The following is a 21,642-nucleotide window of genomic DNA, read 5'->3' as shown; positions in this document are numbered from 1 at the left end:
AATTAAGTTTCTACTAAAATACCACATTGTTCTATTTAAAAATACTACAATTTTTAAACTGTATATAAATTTTGATGACCTATTATAGCTATATACACAGAATAAGAACGTATTACATCTTTCCTTTAATAGTTCACAAATGCTAATTCACAAATAGAAAAGAGTTGATCCTGACGAACTACTGTATTAAATTTTCTTCGAAACATCTCAAACAAGAATGTAACATGTAACTCGAAAATAGAATATTTAGTAAGAATTAAATTAAGTTTCTCGTACATACCTCAAGGTTCCACAGGTGCGATGGTTCCCGACGTGTGCATCAATTACACGATTGTATCGCAGCATCAGACATAGATCTCTCCTACACCTCCACAATCTACAATTGCACTCTCACCAAGATCCACCAAGATCCTCTACATTGTTCTAAAATACCGTAGCAACATTCCTCGAGTTTCTCTTTACAAATGGCAGATTTCAAAGAAATCTTCCAAACAGAAACGTTATTTTCCCCTTCACTTATCCGCAAAATCGACACTAAGGTAAAATAAATCACTGTAACATTCATTAAGTTACTCAGTTCTCTGACGATAGTCTCTTATCAGATTGTTCCAAGATACTTTATTTGAATCGTGGCAATTAATTGTCGCAGTCCTTGGTAGATGATAAAATGGAATCGTTTAACTAAACGATCCCTCTTCATTTATCTACAGTCTTTCTCCCGTATTTTCATCATTTTACCTATTCTCTTCCTTCGTCGCCAAAAACCTTCGAGCTACTCTCAGTGTGCTCATTGAGACCGGTTTCGATAAAGACCTCGCATCTATCACGACGTAGAATTAATCGAGGGATGCGGAGATAGCATTCATAGCTTTTTAAAAGCGCGCCTCACGGCATTGTTCATTTCTTTACAATGGAGCTGATATTGAAGCCTATCTCTGGCGAAGTTGGTTTTCAAAGTTTGATGAAGATGGACCTTGCAGTTGATCACAATAATCTTGCAATTAAAGTCTGTCAACGAAATGCGTTATATCGGAGCATCTTGATAATATTAAAGCCCACTGAAGTTTGCTACCTCGTAGAGACAATACAGATGGTATCTAAAGCAGCCAATATTCTCGAAAAGAGTACTCCATGAAATTTATCTACACTTTCTATTCAGTAACGACTCAGTCACTGCTAAGATTCCTTCCTTTAACTTCGCAAACTGCGGTCAAAGTGCATCTCGTCACAAATATCCAACAATACAATCTTCCTGCCGGTTCTTGCACGTAGTCTTCCCACACACTACTTCGCAGAATATCCGACGTTACTCAGGATTCAGTAAACGTGCACCGCAACACGGCAGTATCCTCATCTTGGCGACACTGGAACTGCAATTAAGGTCCATCAGACCGCAAAGTACCCCTCAGTCCTCAAACTTCCCTGCAGCCCCGCTACACGTCCCCTCTCCACGGCAGAAGCAAAACTTCGTCAAGGAAAAGTCCTCTTAGAATCCCATCTACTAAGAGCAATCAGAGGGGCATATCGGTGGAAACGATCAGCAAGGGTAACTCACCGACCCTCCAATCGGTCGATCGATCCTCTAGACAATCGGCAGGCTGAAAATCACGATTTCCTCGGAGGCTTCCGTAACTAGCGAAGGGAGACACGTGCAACTAATGACCAGACTCGTTCCGATCGATTCGAAGGCGACTGGTTCGCGACTGAGAAACGTCACGGATGGGAAACTGAAACGAGTGAGCTTCACTCTGTGTTTCGTCTGGGGCTGTTTGTTTATATCGCGACATTTGGAGCGACGTGAACGCGACACAACGACCTGTCGTTCGAACGGCTTGCGAGGCCGCAGTGAACTGTGGATGCTCGCTGGTTTCCCGCTTGACAGTCACACTCCACCACCCTGGCGGCAGCACCGGGGGCGTCTGCACCTTAGCGTCCCCTGCGCGAACGCCACCCCTATCCACCCACTACCGAGAAGACGTTGCTACTGGACTTTTCGACTAACGCTGTCACCTCCTATTAGCACAGAGTTTTACCATCTGCTTTGGTTGGCTTCCGTAAATAGCGAGGGATAAGCTGTGTAATACAATTTAAAAAGGATACCGTAAACTGAGGGAATATTGAAAGAATGGAGTAACATTGGCAATCATGAGTTCATAGATTCGTTGAAACTTTATGTGTTGATTTTTCCTAAAATATATGTTTTCTTTTTTGTGTGATTTGGGTCATTTCTATGCGATTTAATTGATAAAATAACTTTCTGTAAACATTCGATTTAAATATTGAAAAATTTATACATTTGTATGTTTACTATTCACATATATTCGATATTTAATATTCAAATACGTTTAATATTTAATATTCAAATATACAGATGCATAAATGTTTCAATATTTAAATCTCCAAAAATTATGTGTGTGTCGGTGATTGTGCAAGTGGTGTAAGTCCAAAGAAATTTTGAAGACTTGTATTTTTAAAGTTTGAAGAAATTTGGAGGTTTGATTAGTTTAACATTTGAATACCTACTCCAGAATTTAAAAATTTGTATATTTAAATACTTGAAACTTTGAAGCTTCAATGATCCTATAATTTCAAGTGCAATGTATAATGTGTCTTCATTAGGGATACAGAACTTACAATTATGGAACTACAGAAAGTACACTAGAGCTTCGATAACTCACAATACCACGAAATTCAACCACGAAGCACCCGTTTGAAAGCTAGCTTTAATTTGTTCAATAAATTACTATTATTTCACTGTTTATACCTTGATTAATATTCCCCTGAATCCTTGTAGCTACTGCACCCTATATACGCAACGTTAATAACAAAAGTTCTAAATATTCGAGGTTCAGTTACTCGAGGTTCTACTATAAATAGATATGGACATCGAGTTTGTAAAAAGAACAATTACATTTTGCTAAATCAGATACAAATAAACGAATGAAAGATTAATTCTTATAATAATTTGCCAGTTTATATGTTTAACTACAGTAGTAAACTAATCAAATTAGAAATAAATTAATTACTAAAACAAACTGAAAAAATTAATAAATGAAAAAAATAAATGGATTAAGCATAAAAAAAAAACAAATTTCAATGCCAATGTAATCTTAGATCCGTATCATTTTATCTGTTAATGTTATTTGTATGATGTGACAATGTTACCCAGTAAGTTACAGAGATAAGATAAATAATTATATACATTGTCACTCTCATAGTAAAATGATAAAAGGTATAATGATGTAGTAAGATATTTACGCAAAGTGAATATAAACATTTCAATTTTTGTATTTGTATAACAAAATGTTACAAAAGGCGTTACAAAAATGTTACAATACTCTCTCAGTTTACAATATCTTTTTTAACATGGCTGCTGTGGATGTTTTATGTTATTCTGATAATACGGAAAACCTTTTAACGCTGGATCTAACAGAGGAGTTAAAATAAGCTACGCAATCCTGGGTAATAGTATTTGATATAAGAAGTAAAAATATTTATATAAACAGTTTTGCTTAATCACATATATTAAAATTGGTTAATGTGCAATAATAATACGTATTTGTACTGTTCAAATACTATTTGAAATGTTTATTTAATTTTGCAAATGCGTTACACATATTTACCTATAAGCTTTGAGACTGAGTTGAAATTATTAATTGAGATATAGAGTGAGTGGTATTAATATCCGGATATCCATGGTGTTCGTGAGTTTATTACGATACATCTTTACTCGCAACAGTGTTAACGAACTAATTATTTTTGACTATATTAAGACAATCATTCCGTGAATTTCGACGCAGTCTTAAATTCAACAAATTTGACTACAATTTTAAAGTTTCCTAATTTTTCAAAAACAATTCGCAAAGAAAACAAATGAGAGTAGATTCTTACTTTTCTCAGATTTTTAAATATTTCCCCACTACAAAAAAGACATTTGTTAAACACAACTGCAAAAAAATGTTAAAAAGAACTTTTTTCAAATGAAATAATTTTTCCTTAATAGTTAAATGTCTTCGCTATAAACACACACAAGTTGATTTTCAAGCGTTTATTAGTTCAGGAGTTATGAATTTTTGAAAAAAATTAACACTCCGCTTCAAGCAGTTGTAAAATCCATAATTTTGAAATTTTTGAAAAACCCTTTGAAATACGTTTGAATATCATTAAGGACTACAAAATGTCCAAATCTGAACCAGTGTCCGGCTTTAGGACAAATTCTCTCAGCGCTGGAGACATCTGCTATCGAACATTACTTATTATATCTTTAAAAAGTTGTTATTATATTATAATAATAACACGCAGGAAAGTAAAAAAAATGCTACAAAGCAGCTGTACCACAAAAGTGCAAAAGGTCATGCAAAACGCGTGCATGTTTCAACACATTCCAGTCGCGTGTGTACAGCCAGGGAGATCGATTAACTGATGCGTTTGTCGGAAAGCTGGTGGTCGATCATTGTAATTTTATCCGCCTAAGAGATGTTTTGTATTGTATTTTTGAAAGTTGAAAATATTCGACACGTATTATTTTGTATTAATTTATATTCGTGTTAAGGGGATGACAGCCGGCCCCAAAATTGGAGGTGAAAATCATATTTCGCGTAATATCTCGGTAATCATTGAATGTAGAAAAAAACTTTAAATTAGTCCATTACATATTTTTGAACGTAGATTTCATGTATTAAATAATATGGTACCATAAAATATATAAATTAATGTAAATAACACTGTGCAAAACACATTGTATTCTAAAAGAGTGTATTTAGAAAATTTTACTATATCACACTTGCATTCATAATTTATCTGTAATACATGAATTCCAAGACTTTATTATCAAAAATGCAATAGTTAGTATGATTAGCATGAAATGCATTGAATGTATGAGCAAAGGTGTTCTCCAGTAGTCACTTGACTGTGAAAATCCTTCCTATACTGATGAATTGTACATAACATACCAATGATTACGAACGTGGTGTAAATCTAAAATAGTTTCTGGAATTTATGTTTTAATTTTTTTTATTCGACTCATTTTCACGCAACTACATTAATAAAGCAACTTTTTCTTTTATAACTTAACTTTTTCTAAATTTTAAACTTACAGCAATTGCATAATTACCAACACATATATCATTAAACATTGTATCCTCTTAAAGATTTTATTTTGCAAGAATATATTTTGGTCATTTATAATTTTGTTTAACTTCCTTCCAAGGACTCCATTATCATTTTAATAACTTTAAGATTCAATATATTAGCATTTAAGGGAACATTTCAATAAATGGTACCCCTATGGGACTAGAGTGTCGATGGACTCGAAAGTATAAATCATTCTTTATAATTAATAAGAAAGATCGAAATTGTTAAACGACAGCACCTTCTAAAAAAACAAACAGCCTTTCGTGCATCATCCCGTTCTTAACGTGCCAAAATGTTAATTTATTTAAAAGAAAGTAGAAAGATCGCGATATTGATTTGAAGCGAAAAGAAAGTTCTGTTCAGGCTTTAACATTAGATGTCCTTTGAGATTTCTACGAGTGTGCTTACTTGTAGCCTATGGACGATTTTATAGACGAGGGTTTCCTTACGCGATGGTCTTTTACTGCTTTCGAATTTGTGGTGAAACGTTTACAAGAACTGGTTGAGCATTACCCAAATCTCGATTTATTTTCAGCCCTATCTCACAATATACTTATATGTGAGTAAAAGGCTTTCTCTTTTACTTCGAGGGAGCAGAAAGTAGAATAAGATTGGAAGGCCACTATAATTTACAATTTTGGAAATTTTACTCAGAGTTTAGATCAACGCTTAACCAACTTGTCCTCTTTTATAAGTAAATAAATACGTACGTATTTTGTCTTTCTGTTTCCTTTTATCTGGTTGTTTCTTTTTCTCAATAACAAAAATCTTAGAAAATTCATTTCAAAAAATATCTATTATGAAAATGTTAACCCATTAAGGTCTGAAGTTACGTAAATGCAACTTTATGATATTATATAAATACATACATCATATGTATGTACTGTATAATACCTCACACGTAAAACGGGTTGTAGAAGCAGACAAGGAGCACAATGTAACGAATCTAGTTTTGCTAGGCACACTTGTCTATTATTGTCAATTATTAATATCGTATTAATTATTTTACTTCTACACTCTCATAACTGTTCTGCCATGTAGCTGATACATCTATAAGGGTATATGTCCACATGAGAGTAAAACTATCACAAGTTGCTTTCGAGAGTACTCTCAAATTTACTATCAGACATTGCGCTTAGAGTAACTAAGAGTAACTGTCCGAGATGAATACATTATCTAAGAGTACTGTCGAGAGCAACTCGCGATCGTTTTACTTTTAAGTGGACACGTACTCTAAAAGTGTAGAAATAAAACAATTGACAAATTGTAAAAAATTGATAACAATCGATAAAGGTGATTGGCAGGACTAGATTTATCAAATTGTAATTCTACATAAAAAAATGAGTCAGAAACAAAGAATATTATTTTTTCAATCGACACTTTGTTTTTGAAGAAAATGAAGTTTAAAACCTGGCTAAGTTACTCGAGGACCAGTGCTGCATATAAAGATACAACGCCACCAAAAACAAATATATTAATTACTTAGCTTTTGAAAGCTAAAAATACAATATTTATACAACAATACGATAACAATACGAATGCTTCTAATATTATTCAAAATTCCATTTCCGTCGGAGGTATTCTGATTTTTCTCCATTCATTTTACATAACTACGAGCAAAAGATCCGCTTACATTTTACATATGTACGTATATTCCTCTTTCTCAGATCTTCCTCAGACGTTGCAGGCAAAGGCTCAATGCGCTGGGAAGTTCGATTTACGATGAATTCAAGACGCGTTCCTTTATTACTCGAGCGACATCGGATTCGTCGAGAATGCAGGAAAAATTCGCTAGACTTCTATCTCTTTGCAAAGTGAATCTTACGCGGCTACTGTATGCTCGATTCGTCGTTCGAGAAATAGGTTTGCCAGAAGGCTTCTTATAAATTTTCGAAACACCACAATACACAACATTCCCTATCAGGATTCTAATCAGAGAATCACAATATTTTTTAAACACCTCGATATCGAAAAGGTGTACGTGTATATGTATAGACTAGGAAGCCTAAATTATGTTGTTTACACTTTGTAAAGCTTAAACATCTGGCTAGCTAATATTTTATAAAGCTCCATAATTTATTGAGCTTCCCTCTTACAAAACAAGGTGTTTTATAACATGTGGGACCCACTTCGGGAGTTGATCATATGCTTAAAAAACATGAAAAAAGGCACATAAACACATGTTCTATCTGTCCTCGTTTGTGATACATAATGATTTTTCTGTTTTAATTATCTCTATAAGAGATACACAAAATGATCACCTTGCATTTGAAGACAAGCCTGCACTTGTCTTGTCAAAAATTTACCTGCATGATTATATACCTATTGTCTTAAGATAGAATTATTTATAGCTGTAATGTAACGTTTAACATATTTCTGAAGCTATTTTGATGAATTTTAAGTTTTTAGTCAAGAATTCAATATCTAAGAGACAAAACTAATCATAAAGGCATTTGATTTGGTAAAGGATATTTTAACAAAAGCATATTCAGAGGAAAGCATGTTTTTAGCGATTTTCATAAGAGCGAACTCAAAAAGAGTTCTTACCTCTGTATATATCAGTAATTCTTTTTTGGTTTTATTTCCTTTTTTTACATGATAGTAATTATCTAAAACTATATCTATAAGATAGTTGTGTAGTTGAAGTATTCCCGCTACATTTTACTTAAAGAATATGAGTAATATAGGAGCAACTAGGCCTACAAGGTGCAGGCCAGACAGAGTGGGTGATGTGAAATTCGACCTTAATACAATGACTCTAAACGCTCAAAAGAGTTTTCCTTTATTCTATAAAACCTTAATTTATACTGGAAAGAAGCATAAAATTATCAACAAATGAAGCATACTTACAAAAATGTATGTCAACTACCATAAATCAGTTTGATAAAATAAAAAATTGTTTACAAAATGTTAGGTCGCTCCTACTACTCCAAACTGTTACTAAACTCCACCTGTTAATCAATTCAATATACCGTACAACATTGTTCACTTTAAGCTCAATGTCATGTTATTTATTGCATTATTATTTTTCTGACTCTTTCTTTTTTTTATAGAGTTAATCAGTTTTACATCTGTTGTCAAATACCTTGTATAAGTATACATGTCAAAAGTAGACAAATTGAAGATCTGAGAAATTGAATAATTGAAAATTGAAACATTAAAGACTTCTTGAATGGAAAAATTAAACATTAAATGGAATATCAAAAAATTGTACACGTTAAATGTGTAATAATACAAGAGTTAAAAAGTTAGAAAATTACGAAACACAAAAACAAAACAGCTGACGAACTAAATAAGTAAAGATTAAGATTGACGCTAACCACATCTAGAGTATATCTATAAAATTCCAGAAAGTAACATTCAAAAATTACAAAACTTTTTATAGAACCTACATTAGTTATGCTTCGTAAGGGTACATTTTCCAATTTAACATTCTTTTCGCATATTTCACGAATCGACCGTTTTGTAAATTAAAAGAGAACATCCTATATACTCTAATTATTAGCGGAACTTGGAGTATGTTTGACAGTTTTATCGTTCCTACGTGCTCTCATACATGCCACCCAATTCTTAACTATCTTTTCAAAAAATTCAAAGCCTCCTACGCCTCTGACCTTTCCACGACACTCGAAACGCCGAATGATAACCCAGAATATTTCAGTGAAAATGATAAAGCCAATAATTGTAAATAAAGGTGCGGTATTTTCCTTCCACTTCGAAAAGAAAAGAAAACAACTATGGCATTCAAAGTGCAGTGCAACTTCCACCTTCCGTCACGTCCTCATTGACGTTGTAACTCGGGGTAAAGTGCTTTTCAGAATTCAATTTATTTAATTGATTCGCTGAAAGGAGTTTCGTTAGTCGAATGAATGCGTCGTAACTAATTATGACATTGGACAGTTCTCTGGTACGTTTGACTATTTTAAATTGAAATAATAAGACATTAATGTAGAGGAAATAAAATCATGGCTACAAATGTGTAAGAAATTGAGGAGTTTGTAACAAAAACAGCTCCTGTCGATTTTTGTCCTTCTTTTGGACAGCAATAAAATACTATAATATCTTTACTTCTTGTTCAATTAATTCGTGTTCTTTTTAATGGAAGTTCATCATAGTATACATATTGCGTTTTTGATGACATAGGTTCCACAATGTTGAAAATCGATATTTTAACTTTCAGCTGCTGCCATTTTGTTACAAATTAATTTATCAGAAATCCGGCTAGATAAAGCCTAGATAATTTAATATATTACTTAAAAATTGAAGGATTATTAATTTCAGATAATCCACTTCCGAGTAACAGTGGTGACCACAATATACTTTTAATAAATCTATATTGCCTTCTGGAATGTTAGCTATATTTTTTTGTATGGGAAAAATGCATAAGGCTTCATTAACTTGTGCTACAAAAAGGAAAGAAACATTTACCCAAAAAAATTCAATAGCTTCTCTTTAAAAGGTTCCCAAAGATACATGTATTTTGAGCGCGTTTGGGTAGGTATTATCCCTTAATTAATGTAACTTTTAAAATTAGGTAAGGAATACTCCCTAAAATACACCAATTTTGTTTAATAACATTTTTTAATACTACCAATATTCTTCTGCGTGTAATAATATGTCTACGGATATACTTAATGTTTACAAATTTATCTTGTAAGACATACATATACATTGTATATGAAAACATTTTGCGTAGACATCTTACCAAAAAATTGAAATACCTCACAAAGTATTAATTTCTTTGATTTAGTAGTATTCTTATGAAAAATTAATTCTACTCCAAGTAGTTACTCCTTTATAGTGCTTCTACAACCCTAAATACAATAATGTTCCATTTATTTAATGTAATAAAAAGAAGATTTGGACAAACATTTTAAAGTCAGTTGAAATGAATTTTACATTGAATTTATATTAAGATACACAATTCAATTGCGATGTACCATTCAAAATATTAGTAATAAAATTGAATTGAAAAATTTGACATTGCACGTTGAAAGACTGAAGTGTTGAGAATTTGAAATTAATTCATTCAACAATACGAAATTAAATAATTAAGAATTAGTATGTGTAACAACTTTTTTTAATTAGAAAAATTGTATAAAAATGTGCTATTTCTACATTCAGAGAAAGATATTTATTTTTGCATCTTCAAAACTGTTATAAAACTGTACTCAATGATCAAATACACCTCACAATATCATAAAAGACATAAAAAGCATTGAAATTAATCACTCGTTTACTTTATTCATTTTTGTTAAAAGCAGAGGTACTTCCCGAATCCTTACAATTATTTCATTCCACCGATATGAAATGGTAAAACGTTTAGTTGAATCAGCTTTTCCACCGACACTATCGTATAGTTGTACTACTTAATTGATTGACGGGTTTGATCGAAACATCTTTCATGCTTTAATGCAGCAACAGCAATCAGTCTATTCTGAACTATTTCAGGAATCTGACATTTACAAAATTTCTACTTTAAATACCATATTATGCGTAAACTTTGAATTATTAATATTTACTTTCATAACTAAAGAATATTAAACATAAACTGGAAAATAAATTGATGTTTGAAAACTTTTTTTAATTGGAAATACGTAACATTTACAAAAATTTATTCAGAATTTGATTTATGCAAAATAATGGCCAAATCCATAGAGTGATTCGAATAATATTTGATCGACTTAGAAAAAAACAGTGTTTGCTTGCTAGACGATTTAAAATAAAAAACCATGTTTTATATTTTACAAAACCATATAGATCTAGGTATTTTATTTTTATTTTTTACCAAATTTTTTTAGCAGATTAGAGGTAAAAACAAAAATTCTATCGAACATTGTTGACGTTTCCTTAGTCACAATTCAACAAGCCATTTAAAACAAGATTTTTTAGATAAAATTATAATGTGATAAACATATGTGTGAATACTTGAGGATGTATGATAAATAATAAAATCTCTAAGGAAAAATAAATAAAAGGTCCTAATTTGTTATGCGGATTGTATCTAATTCATCAAATCTGTTGCAATTTCCCTAGCGAAATAGGTTGAATAGAGGCTCGTTAAACTTCGGGAAAAGCTCGATGCAAAATGGATGAATGTGAATACAGTCGTATCATTTATCAATTCAAATAGCATGCCGAAGTTTCGACCGATTCAAGCGAATTTATCGTGGCCTGCAAATCGATTTCCTTCAGCTATGGACTTAATGTTTCAATCGACACGTTTCGGATACTTTTAGAGCAGTGTAGAGTGTAGAAAATCCCTCTGAAATGTATGCACCTCCATTCATCATGGATTATTCAACATCGTTGTTAATTGCAAAAGCAAAGAAAGACAAATGACCAAGAAGACACATGAAAGAAATATGTAATTATTCTGTACAGGTCAGGATTAAATGGGGAAATGGTTAGGGGCCTATAATCTTACCTTCTAAGGAGTCTTATTTTTTCATATATTAAAATAAAATTCTGCAAATATTTAAGAAAAAAATTATTTCTGATTTATTAATGTATTCCTCTCAAGGTCACATATAAGTGAAAACATTTTTTTACAAAATTCAGTATACTTTGTACTAAGGATTGAACACAGTTATCCTTTTTAAAATCCTCAAAAATTAGGGAATATTTTAATATAGCATCAGATACCCCCCTTCCCCTCCCTTTAATATCAAGAGTGTTATCAATCACTGCTCAGCCATCGAGAGCCACAAAATCTTACTTTGATTCTAATAAAAAGTTTTGCGCTTTTAAAGCCAAACGATATTGGCCACGTTACTAAAAATTCGAGTTTGTAACGTAGCTAAGATGAACAAGATAGAATTTTATGTTTTTAATAAATGAAAAGAGAGTTAAAAAACTTTTTTCTTCAGAAATAAAAATATAATATAAATTCATAACACAAAATTGACATTTAAAACTTGAAACGCTAATACTAAAATGATGTAGGTATTTAAGAAATGAAATCATGTATGACTTATGTTGGTTTAGTTTATAACTAGATTTAGGTATCTCCAATCTTAAATTCCTTTCAAATTCACAAGTTCCAAAACGAATGCAAAAGTTTGAGATTCAGTATTCTCGAAGTAACAGCTAAGCGTTCTGAGAATTGTTAAACTAACTGTTTGAAACTTCAATCCTTGCTTCGCAAGTAGTCAATTAATTACGAACAAAAATCGACCTCTAGAAACAAAAATAAAAGGAATTTATGAGCCACAATATCGTGGAGATAATTGATAACGCACAGAAATTGTTAATGAAGTTAATGAATTAAATAAAATAAATTAAATCAGATACCGATAGATCAAGGTTCTTCAAACTACATTATAACATGACTGTAAAAAGCCTCTGCGTTTATACAAATCGAACGAGTCTTGCAGCTCTTAAAAAACGAAGTGAATTATTTGATGAACCTAGTAACCACTTAGAAATTGGGTCACCAGTGTGAACGATGGGCCATCATTAAAATGACAGTAATTATGGAGAATCTCCAGAGGCACTCTGAATTAGGAAACAGCATTCGAGAAGTGGACGTGTGATTGGCAAACGTGGAAAGATCGACTACTTCGTTAGGCTTTCGTAATTGCAGCTTTAATTAAGCTGCTGTATCGACTATCATTTACCTTGAAAATGTTATCTCTTCGATTGTTCTAATCATAACTCCTACGACCTCTCAGAATTAGGAATACCTCATTATTACCCTATTATTTCTCAAATTATTCAAATTTGAAAAAACGTCTCAAGTAAAACTTATGATACATTGTTTTATAAGAAACACCTTATAATGAACACACATATTTTCAATGCAATTTGTATTGTTACCTTTAATTAGACATGTATCCCGCCTCAAATTGCATACTATGATAATACAAATACAATATGCAGGGTTAGTCACGCAACTGTATTGCCTGAATTTTCTTGTAAACTGTGAAAAAATGTTTCAAACGAAAGTTGTTTAGTATCCAGAGTATGCTCTTCTTTAGTATGTTCCTCTCGATACTAAACAAAACTTTTATTTCAAACATTTTTTTCATGCAACAAATAGTTTACAAGAAAATGCAGGTGATAAGGGTTGCAGTCTGAATTAGCTGAGACTGCTAAAACTACTGAAACTGTACACATCATGTAACACGATGTATACAGCTTCAGCAGTGTTAGTAGTTTCAACTAGATTTCCGACTGCAGCCATAGTTGCGTGATTTGCCATGTATGCAATAATGTACCAAAATTGCCAAAATATAAACCAAATATATATACCAAAATATAAACATTCTTTGATGTTAGAAATTTATGAAAATTTCGCAGAAAATGCATACATTTGATTTTGAAGTTACTTTAGTCTGCATAGTATAAAATGATCAGGATCCCCTTTTAGATTAACTAATTTTTAATTAATTAAATTAAAAAGCAAATTAACTAATTTTCATAGACTTCTTCAAACAACAAAGAATCAAAAAATGTAGTTATAAACATAATTTACAATGGTAAATAATTCTGCAAAAATGAGAGGATTGAAATTTATCTAAAATATATAAAGTGGTGTGTCGAGAAGTAACAAATTTCTATATGTTAAGCTTTATTATTATGCAGTTTATTGTGTTCCTGTATTTATGTATTTTCACACGACAAACTCTATTTACATGTATATATGTATATTTATAGAATAATATGAGACAAAGGAATCACAGTAACTCTTTCCATAAAAATTCAAATTGCAAGTTTTCCCTGTCAATTATTTCTTAATTTCAGACGATGTAAAATACTCTCTCCTTGAATGCATTCTCAGCATATTCAATAAGACATTAAGAGCGTAACAGTTGAAAATCTCACTCTGTATGAGACATACAATACATGGCCAATTATGCATATAATAAAGCACCAGCAAATGTTAGAACAAAGAAGAAATTGCATTCACTATTTATAATTTATATACAATTTTTTTATAAAATTTATAATTGTTATTTATATTTAAATGTGAGTACTTTATTTTACTCAAAAATAAAAAAAATTACATGATCACGTTGTTTTAATTTAATGTAAATTCAATATTTTTTATTATATTTCCAATCATTCTAAATATCAAAATCAAACTGTAGCACTTTAAAATGATAACAAAGTTCAAGTAGACTTCAAAAATATCAAACAAGTTCTGTATCAACAAGACAACAAGATTACCTACTTAAAATATGTGTTTTAAAGAGATTTCACTATTTATACATTTTTGCTAATATAATTTGCAACTATTCAGTGCTTCTTTAACTAATTGTAACTGTACTCTTCTAATATGTATTCCAGTAAGAGAAAAAAGATATTGATCTAGAAAATCAATTTCAATGAAAAAGCTTAACAACAAAAATAGAAATTCTTTATAATAGAACAATAACAAAGATTGCAAAACGATATACTTAAGACAGCGTCCCTGTACATGATACATACTTGTTTTACGTAAGTCCTTGATTGTCTCACGTAAGTACATCAATTAGATTACGTCGATGGATTGTCTTTTATTCTCATGGTTGGCCGTAAATCGGCCGTTAATACTTTTTCAAGCAATTTTCCCTAAAACAATTCAACCCCAGTAGCAAAATACACGATTAAATGTCCTTAGTGAAACATTAATCGCTTGCACTATTATTAATCATTTAATACACTATCATGTATTAAGAAAAGAAGATTAGGAAATAAACTACAAATTTCATTACACGGATTTTCACAGTCATTCATATTGACACCTTGATATAACAGATGTTTGTAATATTCAACAAAAACAAACGTTTCGGTACTCAACAAAATTACTACTTTTCAAGCATATATAGTATTACTGCATCGAAGGATCAACTGGGGTCAATTACATCACAAGTGACCATGAGGATTGGTGATCGAAGGGCATAAAGTAACTTAAATTATATTAATTCACCTCGATACTTCTTATTACGCATTTAATAATGGTAATCATAATAATAATAATATAATAATCATAGTAATTATAATAATAATAATAATAAATCGTCATTTAGAATTATTGTACATCGATATATTATTTAATATAATCTATTTTATATATTCTATATTAATATAGACTTCTATCTGATTCAATTAAATTCTTAAATCTTTTATATTCTTTTTTTTATCACCTGCCGAGTAAATTCTGGCAACACGAGCGAGAAACACTTATTTAACGGAAAAAGAAAATACATCACCAGAGCATCGTCAACTTTTTTACAGTATTAGTTCCGCCCAGCAAACGCCGTGTCCGAGTAAGCTGAATTTTTCTTTCTAATCGCCTGCAAGAATAATCATGTGATATCGAGTCACATAAAGAAGTTTGTTACAATCGTTAAAGTTTATATAAAAAAACGAGAAAGAAAGAATATAACATCAAAACATTAGAACTCCTCGCTCTTACGACACGACGCTGCATTTATTAAAACACTTTTTTATGGAATTGACTTGAATATTATTCTTCCTATCTGAACATTGTCGAGCCCTTCGGTAATCACGCAATTAAATCACATATCGCATGTGATTATAGAAAAAACGACGGTGCTAAAAAGGACTAGAAGCTAGATTATAGAATTAGTAAAAACGAAGACTAAATATATTAAGCGAACCATTGTAACATGTCCGTAAAGAAACACATTTTCCCCCTCTCACGATTTTTTGTACTTTTTTGATTAGGGTTCATTGTTTGGCCTTGCCAGTTACCATAAATCTTTGTCCATCTGTGAATAGAGTGGCATATACCAGACGTAATCTTGGTGCCTGGATTGGTACTACTTGCTTCTCTGCCATCACGCGTTTCTTTACAAAAGTTCTAGTACTCCTACAACCACGATGACTACACCTTGTACAATTGATTCACTCACACAATGTTGTTCTTGGTTGTTTCTTTGTTCTCCTTTACGCAGAGAAAAGTACAGTTTAATTCGTACTTTGCTATCGTTACATGTCAACACACCAGTAGCGGCCACAGAGAAATAATACAACGCTCTGCCCTATCTCCCGCCAGAGAAAAGTGTCGTTGTAATACGGCTTTGCCGTTTTCACCTTTACACTACTTAACACAGCTCAAAGTTAACAAGTGATTTTAAAGATGACTACAGAATCCTGTCGACTTTTACTTTACTATCTTTAAGAATCACATGGTCTGTACCAGAATCCGTCAAGTACTTATGTACTTAATCGTACATAAAATGCCATCAACGGATCTTCAATAAATTCTAATAATTATGTTCTCTCTTTCGAACAAATATTCTTTCTTTCTTTTTTTTCTTTCTTTACAACAAACAAACGAGAATTCTTTTATTCCTAATTTCTTTCCCGCAGAAATTTTTGTGCTACATTTAAAAAAAAAAAAAAAAAAAAAAAAAGTCAAATATTCAATGCTCTGACATATCCAAACATTAATTTTAATTTTCCTGTTTTTCTTCGCCAATTAAGTTCTGAATCAAAAAGTGGCAATGATCCATACCATATCTTTTAACAATATTTAATATAAATTCTTCATTAGAAACATGTTATGGAGATTAATGTTAAATATCCTTTATAGCACGGAGCAGTACTGCTGCAGTGTAATACAACTTATCAAACAGCAATTGATCAATATTTAAAGCATCTTTAATCATAACAAAATTTAATTCATTAACTTATTGCATGCTATTTGAAAATTATATTTTGGCAGCTTAATGATTACTCATCGTATAGTCCAATGAGTATACTAATCGAAAATAAGAAATTAGTATTGCGAGTAGTCCTATTAATTCAGAAATATCTGGTATAATTAATAGTACGAATAAAATTCCTAATATTCAATAGATCGATGATCGATATTGATATACAAAAATCGTGCAGAAATAGTACATTGCCAATAAATATAAACTTAACGTAAATTTCGTACATTGTTTCTGCTTTATTCTTCAAAACTACGGATCTCAGAGATCTTGCGTTGCGATTGTAGTGCAAAAAGAAATTACGGAGAAAAATCTTCTCGAATAAATTTGGTAACGTAATTGATTGCACCTTGTTATTCGTCTTCTGTGTCGCCATCACTACTATAATCTTGCAGAACAGCTGGTCTTAAGAAAGGTGCATTATTCGTTTGACTGTAATGTTAATAATTATTATTATTGGATACAAAGTATGAAGAAAATTAAAAAAATAAATCCGTATTACTTACGCGAGTCTTCGATAGTGATTTAGCCATTCCTCCAACATTTGTGCTACAAGTAAAGGTCTTTTGTGAAGTTTTTGCTGCGCGACGAGAATACCACCCTCAGTCCTGCACACATCGAGCCACTCCTTCAAAATAGATTCTTCTCGGCCTACCTCTTCTGAACTCAAAAAATGTATCGGTAAAAGCTTATGTTCTCGATCCATTAATGGCATAAATGTTGTTTGCATCTGTATTTGCAGCTGTTGAAGTGGACTATTGCCGCCACCGTGAGATGAAAGAGGTGGTATTCTGGACGATGCGTATGGTTCAATAGGAACTAAAGCTGTGAAATGACCACGAGTGTAACCTAAAGCGATAGGCGATCGAATACAAAATGAAGGTTCCCATAAAAGTGGAAGGTAAACACCTTCAAATCTTGCATAACCTATTAAAACACAATGTACTTAATAATTTTATATAGTTACAACAAATCACTCTAAAGAATATACATATCTTTGTTCAAACTTACCTATATCCTCACCCCGAAAACTTTTAACATATTTAACCCCATACACAATAATAGGTCGTCTTAAAATGTGGGCAAGAGCAAACACATGTAATTGTTCTAATGCACTTCCTGGTTGAGCAGCTGTTGCTAACAAACTTTCCCAATCTTCTTGCCACTGAGTCTCTTCTAAAGTAAAATCTAACATTCTAGATGCTTGTGATGCTTCATATTCTCTCCAACGAGGATAAAAACTGAAATAATGAAACCATAAATAATTCATAACACATAATAAATTAATGTTTTTATTGATAGAATAAAAAAAAGTAATAATTATGCAAATTGCTTACAATTGACCAGCTTGTTGTAAAGAATCAGCTAAAGCTCTCCTTAAAGCATTATCTCGGTCAAAAACACCCCAAGTAGCTTGCATCGCTGAATCTAACAAACAATCCCCTGCAGATCTATTCCAAAGTGCATGTAAACGACTTCCTAAACGTTCAGTAACTTCTAAAGACCAATTTAGTGCTGGTGGCTCTCCACCTCCACCTTCTAATTGTTGTTGTGCCTCTTTATCTAATAACTCTTCCAACATTTGCTCTTGCACAATGCTTGGTAAATCTTCCACCTAACAATTAATTCTGTATTAGTATTTGCGTATAATTTACATAACGTTAAATACATGAAAAGAAACTATTATCTTCAACAAACTATAATAACTCAAAACATAATTGTAATGTTATAATAACCTCAGCAGGTAAAGCAAACGTAGCTATATCAGTGACAAAATAACAAGGAAAAGAACCCTTGCGTAACCGGATACTATTGGTAACATGTCTGCGAATTTGAGCTGCCAAATCTGGTGCTACATAACTTGGTACCCTTTTTATTCCAGAACCAGAACCCTCAATTTGTGATAACAATGTTGCTAGAATATCTTCTCTTTGAAATCTGTTAAAAGTATAATAAACTGAATAAAACACACTTGAAAAATTTTGTCTTACATAGTAATAGTATATATTGTATAATATAAAATAAAACTTATTATACGACACATACAACAGCCAAATTGAAACCTAGCCAAAGTACATATGCACAAGTGTAAATATATAAAATAAGTTAAAATAGCTGTAAAGAAATCCTTTGTTAAAAACTACTTGCCACTCACCTAATGGCTAAATGTACTAAAGTATGCCCAACATCAAAAGCACTACTTCTATTTAGAAGTAGAACTTCTGAATGTGTCAATTGACGAGCAGGATCACCACCACTTGCCAAATAGGCTTCAACAGGAGCATTATCACCTTCCACAATACCAAGACAAGCATTTAACCAGCACCAATCTGTATGACGCCTTAGCTGTTTTAGTCTACGTTCATAGTCACAATTATTAGGAGACTGGGGGGTTGACAAGCCATCATTCCTGCTGTCAGGATATCTATGTGAACTTCTATAATAAAAGAAAGTTTTTTATACTCAGTAAAGCTTATGATATTTAAAACTGTTGTTTATGTCAATAAAATGAAGGATAAACATTTACCTTCGTCCTATAGCTGAATTCTCATCCCTTTGAGTTTGATGGATATATGGTGCATGAGGGGGCGATGGTAAGTTACGTTGACTATGTTCCCTCTCTGGACTTGGTAAAATAACACCCATATTACTGGTGGTTTTATCTCTTCTGTCTTTTTCTTTAGGATTACCACACATCACACACTTTGTAGCTTTTGGCCAATTTTCATAAGTACACACGAGACAAGACCACTTTTCAGGATGTAAATTAGTTTGTAAATTATAATATCTCTCTGGATGTAAGTTTATTGGAGAAGGATTACATCCTGAATTTGGTGGTGGATCTCCTAGTCTGAGAGGTGCAAGATGTTCATGTAAATTTGAAGCTATGGAGTGTATCGACTGATTAAGAACTGTAGGTTTTCCATTTCCACATTGAACACAACGGGTAGTATTTTGATAGTTAAGATAGGTACACATTGTACAAGACCATTTTCCACCCGATGGTACATTTTGGCTATAATTTTGAGGACTAAGATTATAAGAATCTGTAGGACTTAAATGAGTTACAGGACCAGATGCAACATTTGATCCAGATCTTTGAGGACTAGGATCTCGCAGACGATAAATGTCCTCCCCTAATAAAGGCTTGGCACCCCTGCACATTGTGCATTTCAAAGATGAAGGCCAATTTTCATATGTACAATATTCACAAATCCATTTTGACTCTTGTTCTTCGAGCCTGCTATTCATTTTCTCTGTATAACTCTTTATCTTGTGATTTCTATTGTCCCTAATGCATTGACAGTGTAATAATCAACGCACAAATTAAATATGTTTATAAACTGTAAAGTGGCATTGAAAATTGCATTAAATGTTTAACGAGTTATTGTTGCATATTATGGTAGAATTTAGCATAGTTCTTGTTGCAGGACTTGGTGCAAAGATAATTTCCATTAATATCAATGGTATTATTTGGTTGGCATAAAATAAAGTTTGTGTCATGTGGTAAACATGTCGATCAAATGTAAGAAAATAAAAGCTGCCACAACGATGTTGATGTAGACAGCTATCAAAATCTGTAAAGAAAAAAGAAGAGATATGAATTTAATGAAAAATGTTACACACATTGCTAAATATAAGCAGATATTAATAAATAACATATAATATTTTATAAATTTTACAATTTGATAAAGTTAACTTATTTACAACAAATGCTATTTCCAAGTCTAAACATTCTAAGAAAAAATTTAATAGAAATTCTTGGTAAACTTAATACCTAATAAATTAATAAAAAGTCCCAATACAAATAAATGCTTCTAGAATAAAATTAAGCTTTAAATGCACGAACATATTCAAATATCATTAAGTGTACGAACATATTCAAATATCATTTACTCCAATTTTAAATAACTATAATTGAAAGCTTAATATTCAATCGAATTACTCATTTAAGAACAATATTACATAAATCATTCCTACTACTTTTATCATCATCTATTAATTACTATGTAATGAAATCAAGCTGATAACTCTTAAATACTGACATTTAAAAACATAGCTTACAACAACAATGAGCTGTTAGTGATTAATATTCTATGTGTATAGATTATACATTCAACTATTTATATGTTAAAGTTCAGATTCATTGAAAGCCTAGTCATCTAAATTCCAATCGTCTCTTGTGGATGTTTCAAAAGCAAAACGCGGCAAACTGTAACAGAGGTTTGAAACGTGACTGACCTCTAGTGCTTTTATGTCGTGCAAGTATCGCGTCAAGGATAAACGTGGAGACAATTCACGGGAGTAAAGCGAGCTTCGTACAGGCGATATATTGGAAGAGGGGCTACCTGGCGAGCGTCGAGCCTGGTGTCCCGAAAGTTGTTGTCACGCGCGGGTAAGCTCCATCGAAGCACGATGCATCGGCCGAGCCTTGTGAAACTCTGACGCGGAGACAGACGTGGTGATGGATCAGAGGAATCGTCTACTACGTCCAGCGGCCCACTGTAATCGCATTCAAACAAGAGACGTGGTTAAGACGCGAGATCGTTAAACGAATTTCCACGAGGACGAAAGCCCGCGCGCCTTCTCTCCTCGCGTTGGTATCGAAGCAATCTTCTTCCCCACCGACGAAGACCCGAGGCACGTCACTCGTCGTACGGGTGAAACGCGACGAACGTAACGAGACAAGAAACCTCTCTCAGCACTCACTCACTCCTTCGAAAATGGACGCACTGTCTTCCTTACGGCAGCACTCTGCGCCTCTTTCCGTTCTACGAGTTAAACGTAGTCATGATGTTTTCCTACGAACTGGCATGCAAAGCTGCGGACTTCGCTGAGAAAG

At 32.4% G+C, this 21,642-nt stretch overlaps 1 protein-coding gene across 3 annotated transcripts; it reads right to left on the bottom strand.

The window, feature by feature from the left end:
• Positions 1 to 13,698: 13,698 nt before the first annotated feature.
• On the bottom strand, positions 13,699 to 21,285 carry Trbd (ubiquitin thioesterase trabid). 3 transcript variants are annotated; one of them, XR_013003570.1, is made up of 9 exons: positions 21,149 to 21,285; positions 19,327 to 20,377; positions 18,955 to 19,236; positions 18,536 to 18,737; positions 18,137 to 18,414; positions 17,811 to 18,040; positions 17,306 to 17,726; positions 17,027 to 17,231; positions 13,699 to 15,413 (listed from the first exon to the last, which is right to left on the bottom strand). XR_013003570.1 is itself a non-coding variant. In XM_076393147.1 (9 exons), exons 2-8 carry the CDS (start codon positions 20,049 to 20,051, stop codon positions 17,153 to 17,155), a joined length of 2,217 nt encoding a protein of 738 aa, XP_076249262.1. In that variant the 5' UTR covers positions 20,052 to 20,377; positions 21,149 to 21,285; the 3' UTR covers positions 13,699 to 15,413; positions 17,149 to 17,152. The 3 variants fall into 3 exon arrangements, 1 of the variants encoding a protein (XP_076249262.1); XR_013003569.1 differs by having other exon boundaries at positions 21,042 to 21,176; XM_076393147.1 differs by having other exon boundaries at positions 17,149 to 17,231.
• Positions 21,286 to 21,642: the final 357 nt, after the last annotated feature.

The sequence above is a fragment of the Calliopsis andreniformis genome, chromosome 3, assembly GCF_051401765.1.
Source record: "Calliopsis andreniformis isolate RMS-2024a chromosome 3, iyCalAndr_principal, whole genome shotgun sequence".
Lineage (NCBI taxonomy): Eukaryota > Metazoa > Arthropoda > Insecta > Hymenoptera > Andrenidae > Calliopsis > Calliopsis andreniformis.
This window is presented reverse-complemented; position numbering and strand designations above follow the sequence as displayed.